At 43.3% G+C, this 21,096-nt stretch overlaps 1 protein-coding gene across 1 annotated transcript in view; it reads left to right on the forward strand.

Moving 5' to 3' along the window:
* CFAP61 (cilia and flagella associated protein 61) overlaps window positions 1-21,096 on the forward strand; it is a 130,474-nt gene that overhangs the window by 79,861 nt on the left and 29,517 nt on the right. Inside the window, 3 exon segments of the mRNA XM_062571172.1 lie at window positions 5,542-5,710; window positions 8,578-8,752; window positions 16,086-16,378. Coding sequence (XP_062427156.1) covers window positions 5,542-5,710; window positions 8,578-8,752; window positions 16,086-16,378 — 637 coding nt within the window.

The following is a 21,096-nucleotide window of genomic DNA, read 5'->3' on the forward strand; positions in this document are numbered from 1 at the left end:
GAAATAGCCTGAAATATATACGAATAAATGTAATTTATTTGTATTTGGCATATAACTTTTCATAACCTGCATGGTTACAAAAAGTTACACAAGTTTTTCCCAAATTTTTTAATCAGTAAGCACCAATACCCTAAAGGAGCGGCTCTTTAAATGACCAAACAACTCAAGGTCTGCAGCATGGAAATGGTGTGATGATTACCAGCTTCAAACTAGCTCATTATATTTGGAATTTTGCCCTGTTAAGGAATTTTTGATAGATAGTGACCTGAATTAATTTTTCATTGTAGGAAGATGTGTTTTTTAAGTACAAAGCTTGTAAATTAAAACATCATATGTACAAACAACATGCAAACAGTGGCACTTATTAGGAAAAGCACTTCTCTAAGTATAATGTAGAAGAAAAGTTATACTGGTAATTACAAAATATCTATCCCAACAGAAAGTTGTAGTCCATAGCTGCCTCCCCAGAACTAGCTGTTAAAATTTGAAAGCAGATTAAAGGTGAAAATTGAACTCTGCAGGATATGATTTTTGAAAGCATCCCTGCCATTCTGGAGTGTCAGTCTCCTGGGAGCTGTGCACCTCAATTATGAAGGTGCTTTTGAAAAGCCTTGTCTGTCCTTGATGCCCATTTTATTTATAGATTTCTTCATGATTATGGCTTAGAACTGTCAATGGTTTTCTTCCCTTATTTATTTCCCTCCAGTGTTTGTGAATACAGAGAATGCAGAGCACCTCAGAAAGCCTGGTCATGCAGTTCTCAAAGTCGTCAGGTCATGAAAACAACTTTATTTGCTTCTGTAGCATCCTTTATGACAATTCTCGGAACTGTATAAGAGCAATTATTCTGTAGCAATCTATTCTGATGTTTTAGAATGTATATTCTGGCACAAATCATAGAATCATAGAATTGGTAAAGTTGGAAGGGACCTCTGGAGATCATCTAGACCAGCCCCCCCTGCTCAAGCAGGGTCACCTAGCGCATGGTAGACAGGGTTGCATCCAAGTGGGCCTTGACTATCTCCAGAGAAGGAGACTCCACAACCTCTCTGGGCAACCTGGTCCAGTGCTCCATCACTCTCACAGTGAAGAAATTCCCCCTCACATCCAGGTGGAACTTCCTGTGGTTCAGTTTGTGCCCATTGCCTCTTGTCCTGTCACATGGGACAACTGAAAAGAGTTTGTCTCCGTCCCCTTGACACCCTCCCTTCAGGGACTTAGACACATTGATCAGATCCCCTCCCCCCCAGTCTTCTCTTCCCCAGGCTGAAGAGGCCCAGCTCTCACAGCTGTTCCTCATAGGGCAGATGCTCCAGCTCTCTCATCATCTTCGTAGCCCTATGCTGGACTCTCTCCAGTAGCTCCATGTCTCTCTTGTACTGGGAAGCCCAGAACTGGACACAGTACTCGAGATGAGGCCTCCCCAGGGCTGAGTAGAGGGGCAGGATCACCTCCCTCCACCTGCTGGCAACACTCTTCCTAATGCACCCCAGGACACCATTGGCCTTCCTGGCCACAAGGGCACATTGCTGGCTTATGGTCAATTTGTCATCCACCAGCACTCCCAGGTCCTTCTCTGCAGAGCTGCTCTCCAGAAGGTCAGCCCCCAGCTTGTACTGGTGCCTAGGATTGTTCCTCCATAGGTGCAGGAGCCTGCACTTGCCCTTGCTGAACCTCAGGAGGCTCCTCTCCGCCCAACTCTCCCACCTGTCCAGGGCTCTCTGAGTGGCAGCACAGCCCTCAGGTGTAACAGCCACTCCTTCCAGCTTGGTGTCATCAGCAAACCTGCTGAGGAGGCACTCTGTCCCCTCACCCAGGTCGCTGAAGAAAAAATTGAACAGGATGGGACCCAGTCCTGAGCCCTGGGGGGACACCACTAGTCACAGGCCTCCAACTAGATTCTGTGCCACTGATGACAACCCTCTGAGCTCTGCCTTTCAGCTAGTTCTCAATCCACCTTGCTGTCCACTCGTCTAACCCACACTTCCAGAGCTTATCTAGGAGGAGGTTATGGCAGACAGTGTCAAAAGCCTTGCTGAAGTCAATGTACACAATGTCAACTGCTCTCCCCTCATCTACCCAGGCAGTCATTCCATCAGAGAAGGCTATCAGATTGGTTAAGCAGGATTTCCTCTTGGTGAATCCATGCTGACTACTCCTGATCGTCTTCTTTTCCTCCATATGTCTGGAGATAACATCCAGAAGGAGCTGTTCCATCACTTTTCCAGGGATGGAGGTGAGGCTGATGGGCCTATAGTTGCCTGGGTCCTCCTTGTTGCCCTTTTGAAGACTGGAGTGACACTGGCTTTCTTCCAGTCCTCAGGCACCTCTCCAGTTCTCCAAGACTTTTCAAAGATGATGGAGAGTGCCCTGGCAACAACATCCACCAGCTCCCTCAGTACCCATGGGTGCATCCCATCAGGGCCCATGGATTTGTGGATGTCAGGCTTGCCCGGAAGATCTCTAATCCTATGCTCCTCAGCCAAAGGAAAGTCTTCCCTTCTGCAGACTTCCTCCCTCACGTCTAGTCTATGGCATTCTTGAGGGCTGCTGTTAGCAGTGAAGTCTGGAGCAAAGAAAGCATTCAGTAATTCTGCCTTCTCTGTATCCCTTGTCACCAGGCCCCCCGCCCCATTCAGTAGTGGGCCCACATTTTCTGTAGTCCTCCTCTTGCTGCTGATGTATTTGAAGGAGCCCTTCCTGTTATCCTTGACATCCCTTGCCAGACTCAATTCCAACTGGGCCTTAGCCTTTCTCGCCAAATGGCAGAATAAGAGCAGTTGTTAGTGCCACTGTTCTTGAGCCAGTATTCTGGAGCTCTCGCCAGTATTCTCTGTTGCAGTTGCATGGTAGAGTATAAAGGCATCAAATGGTCAAGCATGAATCCAGTCCTCCTTTTATTTTAACATATTGCATTTAGTCCTCTTGAAGAAAATAGTTTTTATTGCTCAACATCAATAGAAAGTAAAGTTTCAGAGCTTCTCAATGGCAATGAGCTTTATTTGGTAGATGGAATATTTTATTCCTGCTGACAGTGACTTCAGATCACAGACTGAGTGAAGTCCAAGATTTTTTTTATTGCCCCTTTCTCATCTTGTCTCGTAGGCATGAGGTGCTGCTAGGGACAAGCCGCAGCTTCCTTTCAGGCATGATGTGCGAGTCCCACTTTCCTGCCGTGTCACTTTTCTGATCTTCTCATAAGCTAGACTTCTTTGTAACATGAGTACTTCTTTGCTTTTTGCTTGTCTAGAACCTGTTTTACTCTTCTTCAGTGGTTTCTGCAGGTTCTTTCCTCTTCAAGGCTGTAAACAGATTTGGGATTAGCATTAACCTTCAGTTCTGCTGAAAGAACCTTATTTTAACAGCATTTTTCTTATTTTAAGTTTTCCCATCAAGATGGTATTGAATCTGACGATTTGTAGGATGACCGGCAATCTGTTATTTTCATCATGGGCTATGGCAAGACTCATTGGTGTTCAAGAGTCATCATGGACCAAGCTGAGAACATTATGCCTCTATTCCTACCTGCATTGTATAGTGATGTGTCTATTATACATCTGTGCTGAATTATTTTATCTTCAGGAATCTTTGGCTACAGGATCTTTGCCTTTCCAGAAGCCAGTTAAGCAGAGAGGGAGGTATAAACGCAAGAATGAATATCCTGGTACTTGTTCATTTGGGCAGGATCATAAGAGAGCTTTGGAAATCTTTGTAATTTCCATTACTGAGGCAGTAAGAGAGTTTTTAATTCCATTCTGATTTGGCTTTAAATTTGACTTCTTAAGCAGCAGCTTCTAGATCTTTGAGATTTTCATCATATGTACAGATATGTGTTATAGTTTACATTTAAAATAGGCTGTATCACCTCTGAGATCTAAGAGCTACAGAAGTAGATTTTACTCCAGGTTTTCAAAATCAGCAAGTGATTTGGGTTCCTTTGGTATCAATACTGAAACATACTGCCAGAACGTGATTCTCAGAATGCGCATACCATATACTCCCTGAACATCACAGTCTTATCTAAGTGTCTCATTCGGATGCCAGGACCACAAGACCACCAAAATCATTAGTGACTTTTAAAAGCTTGATCAGGCTTTCATTTCTGCAGAGTCACTGCTTTCAGTTGGGCTTTCCATCTAAACTTTGCAATGCCATCTAAGCTCATAAGTCTGTACTCTATAACCAAGGACATCCTCTATCCAATAGAATTTTGATTGCTAGGATAACACATGGTAGAGGAAGAGGAATATCAGCTTACTTCTTAGATACAGGCATGTGTTTGCACCTTTGGTGCAAAGAAGCAGCACCTTTGGTTTGGAACAGGTTGCGCAGAGAGGTTGTGGAGTCTCCTTCTCTGGAGATATTGAAGGCCCACCTGGATGCAACCCTGTCTACCATGCTGTAGGTGACCTTGCTGAGCAGGGAGGTTGGACTAGGTGATTTCCAGAGGTCCCATCCAACCTTACTGATTCTATGATTCTATGACTTTCTCGAGGTCACTGACACATCCAGAAAATGTGGAAATTTCCAAGAGGTGAATGCATGAAATATCTAACCAAAATGACTGGTATAATGACTACTTGCTGTATCATCTTACAAGCCTCTTAGTTTAATTTTATGTAACTGTTTTCTGAGTTTCCTTAGAAATCAAAACATATTTGAAAGAACCTACTTTCCATTTTCGGAAGTGATGTAACAAGTTGAACATCTAACAGCCACTGATATTAAAAATTTAACCTGCTCAGAAATGTTTGCAGCTCTTAGTCCAATGTTGCCTGTATCATTAGTCGCTTGTTTATCTTCACAGTCTTGATTCTGTATTTCAAAGCCACTTTTAGAAGTAGGACTCAGACTTCTATGTTTCACTAATGTTTACAAAAATACTGCCTGCATTTCTGACATCCCCATAATTCAACCTGTTCAAAAGGAGGAGAAGAGAAGGGAATGCACCTCAACAGAAGAGAGTGACTTCAAATCTCCTTTCTCACTTACCAAGGAGATTCAGGGACAAAATACCCTGGAAAACATAATTACTATATGGAACAAGGTTTCGTTTCTTAAACTGGATAAACAAACCTTTGTATTGTTTGCACTGAAGGCAATTTCTCTTAAGTTATAAAAATTGCATCTCCATGCAAGCTGAATACCAAATGAAGAAAAAGGGTAAGAAAATTAACAAAGGAGTCTTGTATAGGAGAAGAAAAATAGATAGCTAAAATATTTTCTTTTGCAGGTGCAGAAATCTGCTTGTTGCATCATTGTACAAGTTAAAAGCAGAGTAAAACATATCTTTCTGACTTTGTTTTTACATTTTGTAGTAGTGTGGCCCAATGCTGGGAGGGATTATTTGGTTTAGCAGAAAGTTGACAATTTGTAACTGAGTATTTCATAATGAATACTCCTTTACTATAGACTTCTAGTAAGCTCACGGTGAGAGAACAGGCTTGAACCACTAGGGGACTTCAACTAACTCACCAGATGTCTAATTAATGCCTGCTGTCAGCTGCTAAAATGTCACTTACAGATATTCTTTCTTCACAGCCACTGTTTTAATGATCAAGATTATGCACAGATGTCACTTTGTTCCTGGGTTAATGTTGTGGTTGGTAAAATGACTGGCATAAACCGAGCTGCCAAACATGTAGTTGTTTCCAAGGGGAAGAAAGTGCCATATGACCACCTTGTCCTCTGTACAGGACAGCAATACCAGGTAAGAATCAATATAGCTGGTGTTTGCAGTGAATAATGTTTCTGTGGTTAGCAAAGGAGGAGGGTACTCCCTAGCAAGGGTATGACCAGAAGGTTTGCAGCCCTTTGGTAGAGCAGGTCATGCAATTTCAGTGCACCTACAGCATCTCCAGAAGTAAAATATATTTGAGTAGATGTGAGTGGCTTTGCAGAATTTTCTGTCAGTAGTATCAGGATCAAATATTAAGCGAGGCTTCTAATATTTTTTCCACTGTAACCATTAAACCTGCTGGAGAGTAGCCCCAATTGATGTGGCAAATTCACCCCAGCCACCAGAGACTTAGCTCCAGCTGCTCTGCCGTCATTTGACCTAGTTTTGGCAATGGAGGGAATTTCCTATCAAATTGATTACTCAGTTCACATGATGCCTATGCCTGGGCATATATGTACTGCTATACATTACTGTAGCATGTGCTTCAGCAAAGGTTCAAGTGAGGCAAACCACTACGGAGAAAATGGGCTCTGTCGCTCAGTGAAGTCCTGCAGTATTTGTTTTGGGGAATGCAGTCTCAGGGAGTGAGGATGACAAGTTAGAAGGCCTGCATCCCCAGCAGACGTGGCTTGTTTTGGCCTCAGCGGAAACTGAAGCAGTTCTGCCATTGCCCCAACTTTCAGCAGGAGCTCTGGCCTCTGAAAACGCTGTATATAAAATGAACTTTTGCTGAGTGGGAGTTACTGCTCTGTCTTGCTCCTGAGTAACATTTCTCTCTATATAGATAGTTGCTTCCAGGTTTGTATCTCTAGTGTAATTCTAATCAAAGTAATGGTTATAAAAAAGGCATGGAGCAGTTCCATGTAACTTCACTATTGAATCCAGTAGGAGAAAGTGGTCCACAGCCTGCCAAAAGAATTGTGCAAGTGGCTGAATGGAAAAGTGTGATATGATGGGCTGCAAAAGGTGGTCTTCTCCTGTCTTTCTTTTTTTTTTTTTTCCTCTTGCTTTTTTTCTCCCTGACTCTCTATGTCTAGGTTCTTTTTTTTTTGTTTTGTTTTGTGGAAAAGAGTTAGCTGGCAATTGCTCTGGTCTACTTAAGTGGGCTAGCTGAAGAGACTTGGAGGCATATTTGTAGCCATTTTCCAGGGTCCTGATAGGAGCAACCCCCAAATTGGAAAGAACTCTGAGAAGAACGCTGCTAGTGGGGAGAAGCTGAGAATCTGGGGAGCTGCTCTGTCTGTCCTTATGGCTGCTTCTTCCCCCCTACCTCCCGCCCCAAGGTTCTGGCTTGGAATATAGCATCATATCACACTTATGAAATAAAGCATATTGAATTTGTGTCGGCAAGAACCACTGTTGGAACAGATCCATTCACATTTAGTTATATGTAAAGTATGGATTCAAGCTCATCACTAGCCCTACAGACTCAACTTGAACTCGGACACCCCGACCAGGGTTCATTCTTTTTTGTGCATCATTGCATGGCCCTCAGATTATGTAAACCAGGTAGCAACCATCTGCATAGCCCCATTGCCTGCAATGCCTTACTGATCAGTTTTGAGTAGAAATCACGAGCAATGTATTTGGCCTTTAAGTCAGCAGATGAGACTGCATGTGTTCACAGGTTTTTTTATACTGCTCCTCATCATAAGCCACAAATACTAATGTAAGGTATCTTCAACTTGACAGTTAGCTCTGTATTACATGCATGCAGCAGATTTGTGGAGCAGGAAAGTCCCTTTTTTTCTCTACTCCCTTTCCAGAGTATAACTGTACTTTAAATGACAAATGATGTTCACTCTTCAGCAGAGATGAAACAAAAGCTAAATCAAAGTATTATCTGAATGAGTTTAAGTACTCCTAGAAAAAAATATTTGGAGATAACTCTATCACTTGCAAAATAAATTATGGAAAATAATGCCACTGGAGGAGAAAGACAGATATGGGAGACAAGGGAAAACTCAGGTTTTATCTACCTTCAAGTCAAAAACTTAACATCATCTGTTCTTATTTTTAAGCTGTACAAAAATTAGGAGGGAGTTATTTTTATCACCTGGTTTCTATTTTATCATGTAGAGCCCGAGTTCATCCTTATTGTAAGTTGTCTCTTATCTGGTAAGAAATCAAATTGAAATTAGAAGGCCTAGTGACTACATAAAACATTATTCATTATGATTAAGAGGATTCACTTTTGGGGTAAGTCAGATCATTTAAAGTCATACCTTATTTGACGAATCATGTGTCAGCTGGCCCAAGTAGCAATGAGAACATTGTTAAGGGCACTAATCACTGGTGCTGCACAGTCATGGGTGAGATTTCCTCTCAGGTTCAGTATAATTGAGATTTAATTTATGACTCTAATAGTAACATTATACAATTAACACTTTACTGGATCTTGGTATTTTAACCATCAGGCAGGTTTTGGTCCTTTTCTCTCGCACAAAATCCCTCTTATTTTAGAAAGTTGTGTTTTACTGCAGAAAGAATTTGAGAATGTCATTTAAAAGTCTGCGTTAATCAAATAACTGCAGAGATCCTTCAACTGTCTATTTATTTATGCCCTTCCACTGGTTGCTGTGAAGTCCCTCACATTTGCATTTTGCAAGAGTAGTGGCATTGAGCAGGTGCGAGTCTCCCAGCAGCCAGTATCCATCACTGTTCCTTAAGTCTTGGAGGCCTTTCAGGAGCCTCCATGCCTCCACAAATCCCATGCAAAACCTGGAATACACCCACACATAGATGTGTGCATAGATGCCTATGTGGGTGTGGTTACTTGAGCTAGCATTGATCCGTTCTCTGTGTGACTGCTTCTGTGCTTGTTACTGCCCAACGTAAGGAAGGATTAAGAGTGCTCCAAGGTGTATGTATGTCATGTATTCATTCCTTTGTGCCAGGTCCCATGTCCTACTGGAGTAGATATCAGTAAACTCCCAACGAACAGAGAAGTCGCAAGGAAACATCAGCAAAGGTACACGGGGAAAGTCCCTTCCAATCTTTTTCTTCTGTGTGATGATCAGGACTGCTTAAAGGCAATGCGCTGGCTACAAGAAAATATTGTCAATTCGGAAGGTAAGGGTTTTGGTAAACACACATGCCCATTTGTGAAAACAATTTTGAGGCTTATTGTTTGCTTACTTCCGTAGTATAATTGGTGCCAGATTAATTCTAACAAAGTCTTTCATCTGCTGTGCTTTGTTTTCCAGATTAATTTACAATTTGTTGTCATTTTTGATACCCAGCATATTTAGCTAGGAAAAGGAGGCTTGAGATAGATTAATTATCTATAATTATTATATAAAACAGAATGAGTCCCAAATGCAAAGCTGGCTGGAGTCATTAATTAGCTAGCTAAATAATAATTTAATTAGTGAATGTGTTTTTCTGTTGTATAGAAAAATATCTAGACTTCAGGCATACCACAAAGAAAAGAGGTCTAAATTAGGAGGATTTTTTTTTCAGTATTTGTCATTTTAGTATTTCACTTTTTTAAAAAAAAGGGTTATTTTACTGGAGTTGTCTGCATTTTTATGTGCATTTTTCATTAGCTGAAGGAATGTATATGCTGTAGAAAATACCTGGAGTCAATAAGGTTTCCGAGTTGAACTCTTTCAACTACAGAAAAAGAGATCAAGAAGGAAAACGAATTGGCACGACATGAGCTGTGCGTACCACATCCGAGCTGGGGCAGTTTCAAGGAGGAAAGCTATAGAACTACATAGAAATCACTAGTGACTGATTGCAACAACTGAGTTTTCTAAAGGTGCAATGCAGCCTTCACTGACTTAGTAGAGAACATGGTAGTGAAAAATCGGTATTTACTGGTGTGGTCTACAAAGTTTGTAGACTGGCTACAAACTCCCAGCTTTCCAGCCGATATTAGCCCCTAAGCACGCCATTTGCCCTGACTTCCAGCTGATAGGCGCAGCTGCGTTTCTGCAGGCAGATGGTCTTTCCTGTAAATCTTCGCCTGCGCAGTGCAGGATTGCACTCCAACACAGCTGTGCAGCAACGCTGCCTGGGAGAGCTCACCCCAACCGAAACGTATCTCCCCCAAGAGCACCGCTCCCGAGGCTTAAGAGCGGCCTAAGGCACCCTTGATTATTAATCATGTTCTGTTCATAATAATTGCCTCATTACTACTGCCTTTTATTGTGGTGTAGAGGTGGGTATCTTAATTAGGCACCATCCTTGTCTTCAGTTATAAGCTAAGCCCACAGCTCCGGATGAGGTCAGTCTGGAGGGATCCTTTAGAGACAGGAGTTGTCACCCTCTTCATCCCCACCCCAGCTCCAACTCCCTCTCATCTCTCCTCCCACCTTATGTCCTCTGCTGCTGCAGAAGTAAAGTATAAGCAGTGCTGAACTGGAGAAGTCTTTCCTCCTCCTTCTCCAGTTTCCTATCTCTGTTTCTGTTCTTCACTGCTCTGCTTCTTTTTCTGCTTATCTTTCTTCTGACTCCTTTCAGCCTTAATCATAGCTTTGTCTAAGATATCTGCTCTGTCTGAAAAACGAATGCACTTTTCAGCAGCTAGCCTATTCGGGAGGCTCAATCTAATGAGAGACTGGGTCAGGGAGACATGGAAGCAGGGCTCCTGGGGAGTTTAGCAATTGCCTTGGATGTCTGTCAAGTCTCTGCAGGCCACACAATCACCTCTCCTGGGATGACTGCAGTTTTATGTTTTTACATTTAGTTTTCATCTCTAGAATTCTCCTAGTTTTGCTTTCAATAAATAGACGGGATATTAATCCCACCTCATGCATTTCTGGTGTTTCGATCTCACCCAAACCTTAATGTAGTGTTTGTCGAATTCTATTAACCTGATTAAAAAATGATAGAATTCAGAATTTTTCAGATAATATGGAATTCTTCTCTGGAGATATTCAAAACCCGCCTGGATGCAATTCTGCCTAACATACTCTAGGTGACCCTGCTTGAGCAGGGAGGTTGGACTAGATGATCTCCGGAGATCCCTACCAACCTTACGATTCTGTGATTGTGTGATTCTGTGAATATTAAAAAATAGGATACGCCTATGTTAAAGAAAACTAACTGGCTAGTAAAACTGTATTATACTGGTTATTGTAGGTGCACAGAAATACACATTTCATGCTTCCATTCAGGTATAATAATAATTCTCCTCACCTTATACTCAGTCTTCTTCCCATGCAACTTTCTTGTGCTTTATGCTCTCTTATTCAGCTATTTACTATTTTTATCAGAAGTTGTCCTGAGTCCGCTGTGACAAGCCTAGGGGTGTTTTTTTGCATGGGGAGGGTGCCTTATTGGAACAGTACTTGAATGTGTTTCGGGATCCCATGGTATCAAGCCCCTGCGAGAGCTTGGGCAGAGGAAGAGCCAACAGCTCCAATTTGAGTCTCACTAGGCTAATTGGATGAAATCTTCATTTAGTAGCACTGATTTTGAGAGCAGTTTTTAATTAAGAGGTAAGGTAGGGATTTTGGTTGCTTTTCTTCCCTCTGTGAACACTGGAAACAGCTCCATTTGAGCTGAAGTCGGTGGGTACTTTTTCATGGATTTGAGGTAGAGCGGGATCAGCCTCGTAGCGTGCACCGGTGCAGGAATGGTGTGCATGTGATAGTGGAAGAAACGATGCTCATGGGAGGAATTCAGCAAGCAAGAATGGGCAAGCGGTGTGGCTGCTACTGCCTTCCTCCTTATGCTTCTCCTCTCTTCAAGAAAAGAAAAAAACCTGGAGAGCCTGGCTGGCACTCAACAGGAGACGTTGCTCGAGGGGCGCGTGGAGGAGCAGTGGCAAGCCGCATCTCAGCCAAGGCTGGTAGCTTGGCAGGCTGCGGCCGCTGGCCCCTGCGCTGGGGCTGGAGGCATCTGCTTCCCGGTGGCTTGCACAGGCAGCTCCGGAAGGGCCTGCTGACGCCACGGGCCCGGGAGCAGGGCTAGCAGCAGCAGCCCTTGAGGCCGGCGCTACCGCTCCTCTGATGAAACCCAGCCGCCTAATGCATGCAACCTATTACAACTGTAATTGCAGCTAATTGAAATTCATCTCCTATTAGCTCTGCACTTTCCCTGAAAACAAAAAAGTAGTATGGGAGTAAAGTAAAGAACCAAACTGCTTTAATGGTCCAAAATGGAGCAATTATTTTTTCTCTTTACCTAAACATAGTTTACTGCGTTATTAAAAGCATGTTTGTAGGAATACTCCTGCATTAAAATTCCAGTGCATGAATCACCAACAAGAGGCACTGTTGCTTTAGCTAATACTGTTTTTCTCCTTTAGCTTTTGCAAACTAAAAAGGCTCCGGTCATGCTGGGGTCATGGAAATCTTGTGCTTCCACTTATGGAAAATGAATGATACTGTTCTGCAACAGAACGTTGGCATTCTGGTAATAAATGATAAAACTACTCTAGTGGTCTTCATTTATGGCTTCTTTTTTCCATAGAAGATTATTATGTTTACTCACAGATAGATACGTTTTCCTGCAGTTAAGTAATAAAGGCATCTTGAGGAATTGCTGTCTGTCAGGTGAACATAATTTCAGTCCATAATGAATATCTGTAATTCCTAGACTACTAGCACTGTAATCTAAAAGGCCACTAATATTGTAATAAGCAGCAATCGTAAATTGTTGATTTACAAGAGGTCAGTAAAGGAGCATTGCTTTCCTTAATGTAATGTAATTGTATTTAATATTATCATATAAAACAGAATTTTAATTTTCCTAGAGAAATGCAGGGCTTGAATTTGATCTTGTATATCTGTATATACAGAAATGCCAACATATGATGTCTCTGAAGAAGCTCATTCTGCCAAACGAACAGCTAAGCTCTTGAATCACCCAGGCTCGTGAGCCTTGGGCAGAATGAAGCTCTGCTAGGTTGTGTCCTCGCTAAGCACTTCTTACTCCCCCTTTCCAGCCACTGCATCCTCTTCAGCTGCTCATGTTCTGCACATCTCGCTAATTAAAAATGTCTAAATGTAATGTGAGCTTGCCAGCATACGCATACTGTGTTCTTACCTATATTGTTAGCTCATTAGACTGTTGAATATATCCAAGTTCATCTTTCACTGCTGGTTCAGTTTGTTTACTTCTTGCATTACACCCTGCTGCAGCAGTGAAAAACTGAATCAGTCTCCCATCTTCCTTCCTTTTTGACTGTCTGATGAGGACAGTCCTGCCTGCACATAGGTGTCCTGGCAGCCGTGGGCAACTGAAAGGATTCTTCTGGCTTGAAAAGTCAACTTGGCAATGTACACATTGGACAGAAGTCTCGTTATCACACACCATACATACGCCATATTACATTTATGAAAGTTGGAGAGTCTCTTTCTTCTTATAATTTCAGATAAATACGGTTTTGCAGGTAAAATTGTTCTGTACCTCTGATCACTCATGTGAACAGTAAAAATATGCTTTCCATCATTTCTGAACATATATAGTCATGGGGCAATTCTTTCCTCTGGCCATTATGTAGAGATATGTTTATCTGGCAGCTAAAAGCAGCCAAACTGAAGTGGACAAAAAAACCAACCTTCTAGTTAAAGGCTTAATAATAACGATGATAACACTAATATTCCTGGCAGGAGAGCTTGTGAAGTCGCTGGTTAGTATTGCTCTGTGCACAGTATAACATGCTCCCAGTGAAATTAGTTTAGCCTATGAAATAACAAAATTTAGGTGGTAGGGGATGCTATCACTTGTAGTGAGACCTAAATGCCAATGCTGAGATAAATGTACAGGTTAGTTTCCTGTGGCCTCTCTTCCCTTCTCATTACTGCTTCCGCAGGGCCAAGAAGGAAACCAATCCTGCCAAAAATAAAGATCAAACCATGTATGGAGCAAATTCAACAGCGAGTCCAAATTCTGGTCGCAGTTATTGCTGTGTAGTCTGAGGGTGGCCAGTGCCAGTCACTCTTTATGCCAATTAAAAAGCCATTTCTGAAACACCTCATATGTTTCAACACTTCAACTTTTTTTTAGTACATTCTTCCCTACACGTTTCCTTCAATGCCAAATGACAGGGGTTAGGTTTAGCTCAGCTGGTTAGAGTGTGGTGCTGTTGAGGCCAAGGTTGCAGGTTCAGTCCCTGTACAGGCTACGTGGAGGGTTGGACTAGATGATCTCCAGAGGTCCCTTCCAACCTTACCATTCCACGATTCTATGACAGGCTATTTTCATAGAGACCGCTGAGAAATCTTTGCCTATTATCCCTCTTCCCGTGCAAGGCCGTATTTCCTATGTGTTATGCCATGTACGGAGCTTTTGCAACACGTCTTCCTGACGCTCGCTAGAAGCTGTGAACGTGTTGCATGGGTGGATCATGGCTATGGAGCACACTTTCCTCGAGAGTGCTGGTCAGACTGCACGCCAGTACTATATGGCCTAGTGGCACATGTAGACATTTGTGATTTCTGGTTATGGGGTGGTTTGGTAGTGACTGTGACGCAGTGGGTCTGATCAGGCTGCCATGCATCTGAAAGTCTTGCAGAAATATAGGTAGTCCTCAAAATCTGAATGGACAACCTTTTAGTGCGGAAGACAAGGTTATATGCATGAAGTCCGAGACCTGAGTTAGTCTTGGGATAGATCCCATGAGAGCTAAACTAAATAGACTCATCTTGCTCTAAAAGATGTCAGAATCATGCCCCTAAGTTACATATTTCACCCCGTGGCTATGCAGGGAGGCTGCAATGAGTCTCAGAAGTAGTCATGTAAAGTCAGATGAGATGATTCTAATTTCCATTTCAAATGCTGAAGTCCAGAGTTGTAATCAAAGAATAATTACTCAACTGAGATATAATAAAGTGCCTAAAATCCCTGGGTATCTCAGTTCTGCTGGTACCTTTCTATAGGTTCTGTATATATTTCTTGGCATACTGCAACACCAGTCAACATGAATATGGGCTTATGGGACCTATGGAGGCCTACCAGAATTCACAGGCTGCATGCTCCTCAGCCTCTCTTGGCCTCACAGCTTGAGTGAGCTGTCTGAGGAGTTGAACCCAGCACAAAACCAGGGCTGGCATTTGTGTGACTACATGCTGAGTGTATCCATGGAGGAGCCTGGAGGCCTGGGTTCAGTTCTCCCCTTGCTTGAGGAGGAAATCAGCTACAGGCCTTATGGCAAAGTGTCCTAACCACGAGGAAAGCAGTTCCCAGTCCATCTTGCAGGAGCTGTTTTGTTCAGCATGGATTCTTTAAAGGCTTAGTTGATCACAGAGCGGGAAAATGCTGTCTATCCTGAGCAGGGGGAACAGAAAGAACAAGGAGGAGAGAAGCAGGTTTCAGTCCCTGCTCAGAGGAAAGTTTACATGTTCTATATTAAACTATCCTTAGATAAAACACATAAATGTTGTGGTGTATCCTGCCTCGCTTGTCCCCTAGGGGGGCTTTAACCATTAGGCTGCAGAGTCATGTTACATTCCTGAAGAACCTCCTTCCCTCCCCGCCTCACATGTTTACGCTCATCTCAAACTATGCCGTGAGAAGTGGAACTGCTTCAGTAAAAGGATCTGCAAGATGCCACCGTGCAGCTTGCTGCTTCGTAGTTATGGGCAGAAGATGGAAGATGCAGGTTTGAATCAGCCCGCCTCTCGCCCAGCGGGTAGAAAGATGAAGCTCGTTCAAACAGTGTGTGAGCTGAGCTGTAGTAACAAGGCACTGCAAAAGGAGCACTGCAGTGGCCAAAGGCTGTTTGCTTACCAACCTGCCAGAAATGTCCATCACAAGCTTGCTGTTTCTAAGCAGCAGGCAAGTCCCACAGCTGGCAGATTCAGAAGATGTCCCTTAGGCATTTAGGTTCAAGCATTCTCCTGCATGCACAGAAGAGAGTAGGTGTCTTGAAGGAGCACCACAAAGCTGCCAGCCTCTGCTCATTTGGTGCGTTATAGGAAATAGGCAGCAGGCTGCATCTGCATGGGTGTCTCTGCTGAGCTGAGGTTAAACTTCTGCTGAAGGCAGCAGCAGCGCTGGTGACCTCCTGTGTTGCACAATGGCTTATTTTCTGTAACTTGTTCTTTCTATAGTTTGTATTTCTTTTTTCTATGCGGTGAATTTAATTTGTTCCTGTTTCTCCCCCCTGTAAGTACTTTGAATAAGCAAAATTGAGAAGAGAAAGAACAAAATTTAAAAATTTTTTTTTTATCCCCGAGAGGATTTTCAATCAAAATAATTTCAAATTATGAGGTCAGAATGAATGTCATACTTCTGTGTTAAGTACTTGCCTACTTTGTGGGATGTTTTGTACAGATTCTTCACTAAATTATCTTAGCTACTGTTGCTAGGTAACATTATTTGCTTCATAGCATAAAAGAAATAAGAGGGTCAAAAAGAGCAATTTCATATTATTATCATCTGAGTTACACTAATAAGATGTTCATTGTATGTCTCAGAATTTTTTTCCTTTTTTTTCTTTTTTTCCTAGGGAATGTCATTGTCTATGGGAATACAATTGACATTTACACCACAGTAGAAGCCCTCTTATCGCTTGGAATTAACGGTTCTCGCATACATCTCGTGCAACCTCCGCTTCACTCGCACGTTACTTGCCTTAACAACAGCGCGATCGAAAGCGCCGTTGCGGAAGCACTGGCGAGGGCTGGTGTGTCTGTTTATTTTGACAGCATCCTGGCAGAGTGGCACGAAGGCGACCACCTGGGCCGTATGACGTGGGCTTCTTTTACGACTGATACCAAACCATTTAAATTGCACTGTTCGGTAAGTAGATGCTTTCGTTGTATTTCCTTCAGTCTGTTTTTTAAGACAAAGACCATCGGACTCAGCTAATCCCTCACTGTTTTTTCTGTTTTCTCGTTGTCGCTAGAAGATTTAACATTCACTTCTTAATCTGGTGGATTGTTTTTTAAAAATCCAAATAAACCATTGTTGACTCCCTGGCTGATTTGGATTAAAATGCGCATTAAGTCAGCTGACTCACAAGTAGTTGTGCATTGATGAATGACAAATGCTCCTAATTCATTTTCTAAATCATTCTAGAGATCTTTCTATTATTGAAATGAGTACAATAACTCCTGCCTGTAGTTATGTGAATTTGATTAAGAAGCTGAAATAAAGTCATACTAGAAGGCAATGATGTTAGGACAGAGGGGCCTACTATGTAACTTAATTAAAATATATTTTAAATAGTTCTTTTTCTGTCTACATTTATGACTTCATTTTTGTTCAACTACAGTATCAATATCTTACCTAGGTAAATTACACACGCACAAATGCACGTGGCACCATGGGAAGGTCTGAGTCAGTTTTTAGCCTTTCCTCATGGGTAAAATAGGCCTGTTTTCCTTTATTGGGCTAAGCAGTGTGAGTGAGCGCTTTTAGTAACATCATTTCATAACACACATCCAAAGGAGGCCTTATGGCCATTTCACAACATCTCCTCTGTGTGCACACTCCTTTTGCATCATTTTTCCAGAGAGGAAGGACCGCGTACTACCCCCCAGAAGCGTTCCAGGCGGAGGTGTTCCCTCCCAGCTGTCCTCCACTGGAAAGCTGTAAAGCATTGATTTTTTTTCAACCCTTTTCTTTTTAGTTTATGGATACCTAAATCTTTCCTGGTGGAGGAGAAGACCTTGCATAGCATTTTTATCCCACTAACAGTCAGCTGACTTAGTTCTCTTTATAGTCCCCTTACCAGTACTCCATGGATCTAGTAGTCTAGAGGTCTTGAGACCAGGCTGAAGCCCATGGCTTTGAACCTTTTGTTCTCCCCAGACTTCCCTTGTGTCCTCTACTCCTATGCAGCTTCTCAGTTTCTCTCCTCTTTCCCTGAAACCCCTCTATTTTTATTGTTCTTCCACAAAATGTGAATCTGGTTCTCGGTCTTACAACTTAATGTTTGTTCTCCGCACCACCTGCCCCTTAACTCCTTTTCTTTTCTCCATCACCTCGTCCACTTTATCAGCCCTTCAGTGGCCCCATTTCCTAGCCATTCTTTTCTTTTGCCTCATGTTTTTCCTATGGTTATGGTCCTTTCCTGTTACCGTCACTCTTATCCATCCCCTAAGAGGAAGGAGCAATTGCTGGCGACGTGAGGGGCTGTATCTTCTCGTGGAGCAGTTCAGCTGTCCAGCTGCCTTGCAGGGCATCCTGCTCTGCCCACAGAGCCACTTGCACGGAGAGGCTCAGTGACGGCTCCGCACCAGGGAGCCACCTCCGCCCCTGCCAGCTACTGCCCCAAGGGAGTGGAGGGCGCAGGGAGCAGCACTGCAGCGGCAGCTGGAGCCCGTGGGGATTTGAGCCAATATCAACTGTTGACTGGCACTTCTGGGGGGCTTAATTTGCTGAGTCCTGCAGGATAGAAACAACAGGAGAAAATCTCCTCTTTCCCTAAAGCAGCTGCCTCTCTCCCTCCTTGCCCTCCAGGGCTGCCAGATGGCTCCCAGGCTGGCGATTGCAGCGGTCCCCTGCCACCCGGCCGGTGACAAGGTGCTGCCTGCCAGCAGGCAGAGTGCTGGAACATGCTGGTGCACAGAATGGCCCTGGCTTTAGAGCAACTAGATGGTCAGAGGTCCTTCGACCATGCTTGGTTCATTAAATGTTTTATATACGAAAAAAGCACAGCTTGCTGCTGCCACATCTCTGTTTTATCGGTGTTGCTAGATCTTCATAAAATCGGTAAGGTTGGAAGGGACCTCTGGAGATCATCTAGTCCAACCCCCCAAATGAGTGGCCCATTGGGGATCAAACCCTCAACGTTGGCATTATTAGCACCATGCTCTAACCAGCTGAGCTTCATGCTCTCCTTGCTTCCCTGTCCTACCCCTTTTCTTCTGGCTGGCTCATCCAGTTGATCGTTAGTGTCTGAAGCTATGAAGGTTCTTTAGTGGCGTAACTGGGTAATACCTTTACCTGGGTCACAAGTGGGTCCACCCTGAGGTGGACTACAAGGGAAGTACATCTTACTGGTAGTTTTACCCTGCTGCAGTTATGTCTCAGGATGATTAAGATGCTCACCTGATAATTTTTTTCACCCTTTCCTCAGCCTGTGCAATAGTATTTCTTGATGGTAGATGGTAGCATTCGTCTTGCTGTATAATCATTTTGAAAACTGAGGGCTCTGATCGAGGGAAAGGTTCCTTATTAAGGGCCTGGAGCTTAGCAAATGTGTTGCAGCAATGAGGTCCAGTCAGTCTTCATCTGTATCCTTTACAGACCAGCTGACTGTGTTTAAAGTGTATCTCAACCTTGTCCTTACTGCCTGTAACCCGGAATGTTTTGAGTCTCCATTCTTATTTCTCGTTATTTGGGGACCTCTGTTCTCCCAGCTATCATTCTGTCCTTTGGAACATGCACCTAAGAAGAGGACCAAATGACTCAGTCTTTATAAGTAGTAGCTTATGTTGGAAATGTCAAATGCTCCCACAACAGCCCAAAACTCCAGCCCAGCTTTGGTCTTGTCTTACCAGTTCCAAAAATAGCCCTTGGAGCTTAGTGCAGCCCGCTGGGGACCCCTGATGCTGTGCTCAGGTGCTCTGCCCAGCGGTTGATCTGTACCCTCACTTAGGTTTAGGAGACGAGAAATCCTTATCATTTGCAATCACTTGAAATCGCTGTTAATACCAGATAAGTGTTAAAGTGACAGTAAAAAGCAAGTGATCTTTGCTACTAATGCAAGTCTTAAGATTTAATACATACGGAGACAGGCATGAAAAAGAATTAAAGCTATTCTTTGATTTCGTTCCATGAGGTAATTTAACTAAAATGCTGCAACATCCACTAAGATCCAGATTTTAGGCAGGACTGGTTTTGTTTCCCATGCATAGGCCAGCTTAGGACTGCAGTGCTGAAATCTGCTTTCTCTGCTAGGTCAAGCTGCCATGCTCTGGTTTAGTCTGCGCTGGGAATCTCTCCCGCTTCTGTTGTCTCCAGTGGCTTTTGGAGAGAGCAGTGAATATGGGGCAGGGATTCCTACGTGTTTGTGCTCCTCCAACTCCAAGCTGGAATGATTCAACCTGACTGACCTGCTGCCTATTTCTTATAACTTAGACTTGAGACAGCTCCAGATGACATAAGGGTTTTACATTCCCTAACTCCTGTCTCACCTTGACCTGGAGACATTCCTTTCTTAGTGAGCACATTCTTGGTTCCAGATTTCAGGCTGTTTTTTGCCTCTCTAAAATCACTTTCAGCCAAGGTTGTAAACCAAAGAAATCACATATCAAGAGAAATGTTAAATGCATGTGATCCTAAGTCAATGCCAGGTTTCTCTGTTGATGCACAGAGCCTATGCAGAGCATACAGACAAAATGAAGACAGATGTGGTGGGAGCCTGCACAGGGTCTGCGTTCGCTTTCAGAGCAGCTTTGGGGGCACCTGGGACATTTTGCTTGCCATACTGTGGGCACATCTGTTCCACACTGGTGCCTAGTGTGTCAGATGAAATGGTGGCCACTTCCAGCGCTGCCTTCTTTGCCATGCCTGTCATGGTAGTGCTGCCTTAGCTTGTATTTTGGGAAGCTAAGGTCCCACCTGCTTCCTCATGTCCCAGAATAGGGAAGATGCAGATGCCACAGGAAAAAAAAAGGAGGGGGGGGGGAATTATCACTATTTTTTTTTTCCTTTGAGATTTAGAAGAAATATTTAAGGATTTAGGGCTACTTTGCTTCAGTGTCTTTGGACTCTCCTGTGGGGAGACAAGCTCATGGACTCAACAGACACTGCTCCCCGAATAAATCCCTTATCTCAGGGCCAGTTCAGTAACCTGCAGGAGAAAACCAACAGGGTCTGTGTTCTCAAAGGGCAGAAGTACCATCTCTCTTCTAAATCCCACAAATCAAAGCACACTGAAGAGGAATCTGCTCTGTTTATTACCGGATTCAGTAATTTCCTGCCAGATGTATCACATACTTTACTTAAAACCGTAAGGCTCACCTGGCTGGCCCAGGTGACCGATGGTTGGACACCCATCCAGACCCTGCCATGTCTCTGAGCGGCCAGCCCCAGGCACTTCAGAGGCAGATGTACCCCAGCAGTAAGTAGGTACAGGCTGATCTGCCTCCTAAAGCAAGTACCCTGCAGAGCTCGAGTAGTGAGAGGTGTGTTTCAGCCTTGACAAAGCTGGGATATTCTTCCCAAAGTCACTGTCAAGTACAATAAATCTGAATGCTTTTCCTTTTCATGTAAATATTCGGTCCTTTTACAACCCTCACAAATCTCTTGACCTCCGCAGCTTCCCCTGCCTTATATGCGGCCTCTGTACTTTGAGGGTGAAGTTTCCTCTCAACAACTTGAATTTCCTGTCTTCTCATTTAATTGAATGTCCCTATTCTGGTAGCCATAGTAGCATAGTTTGCTGGTAAACGGTTAGGTCCAACAGTTCAAAAATTATTTGTAAGATAGAGTTAGCCTGCTAAAATGCAAAGTACATTATACGTTTCCATTACTTAGTTTTTCAATTTGGCTTAAGCAGTTGGGAA

This window comes from Rhea pennata, chromosome 3 (assembly GCF_028389875.1).
Source record: "Rhea pennata isolate bPtePen1 chromosome 3, bPtePen1.pri, whole genome shotgun sequence".
Taxonomy (NCBI): Eukaryota; Metazoa; Chordata; class Aves; order Rheiformes; family Rheidae; genus Rhea; species Rhea pennata.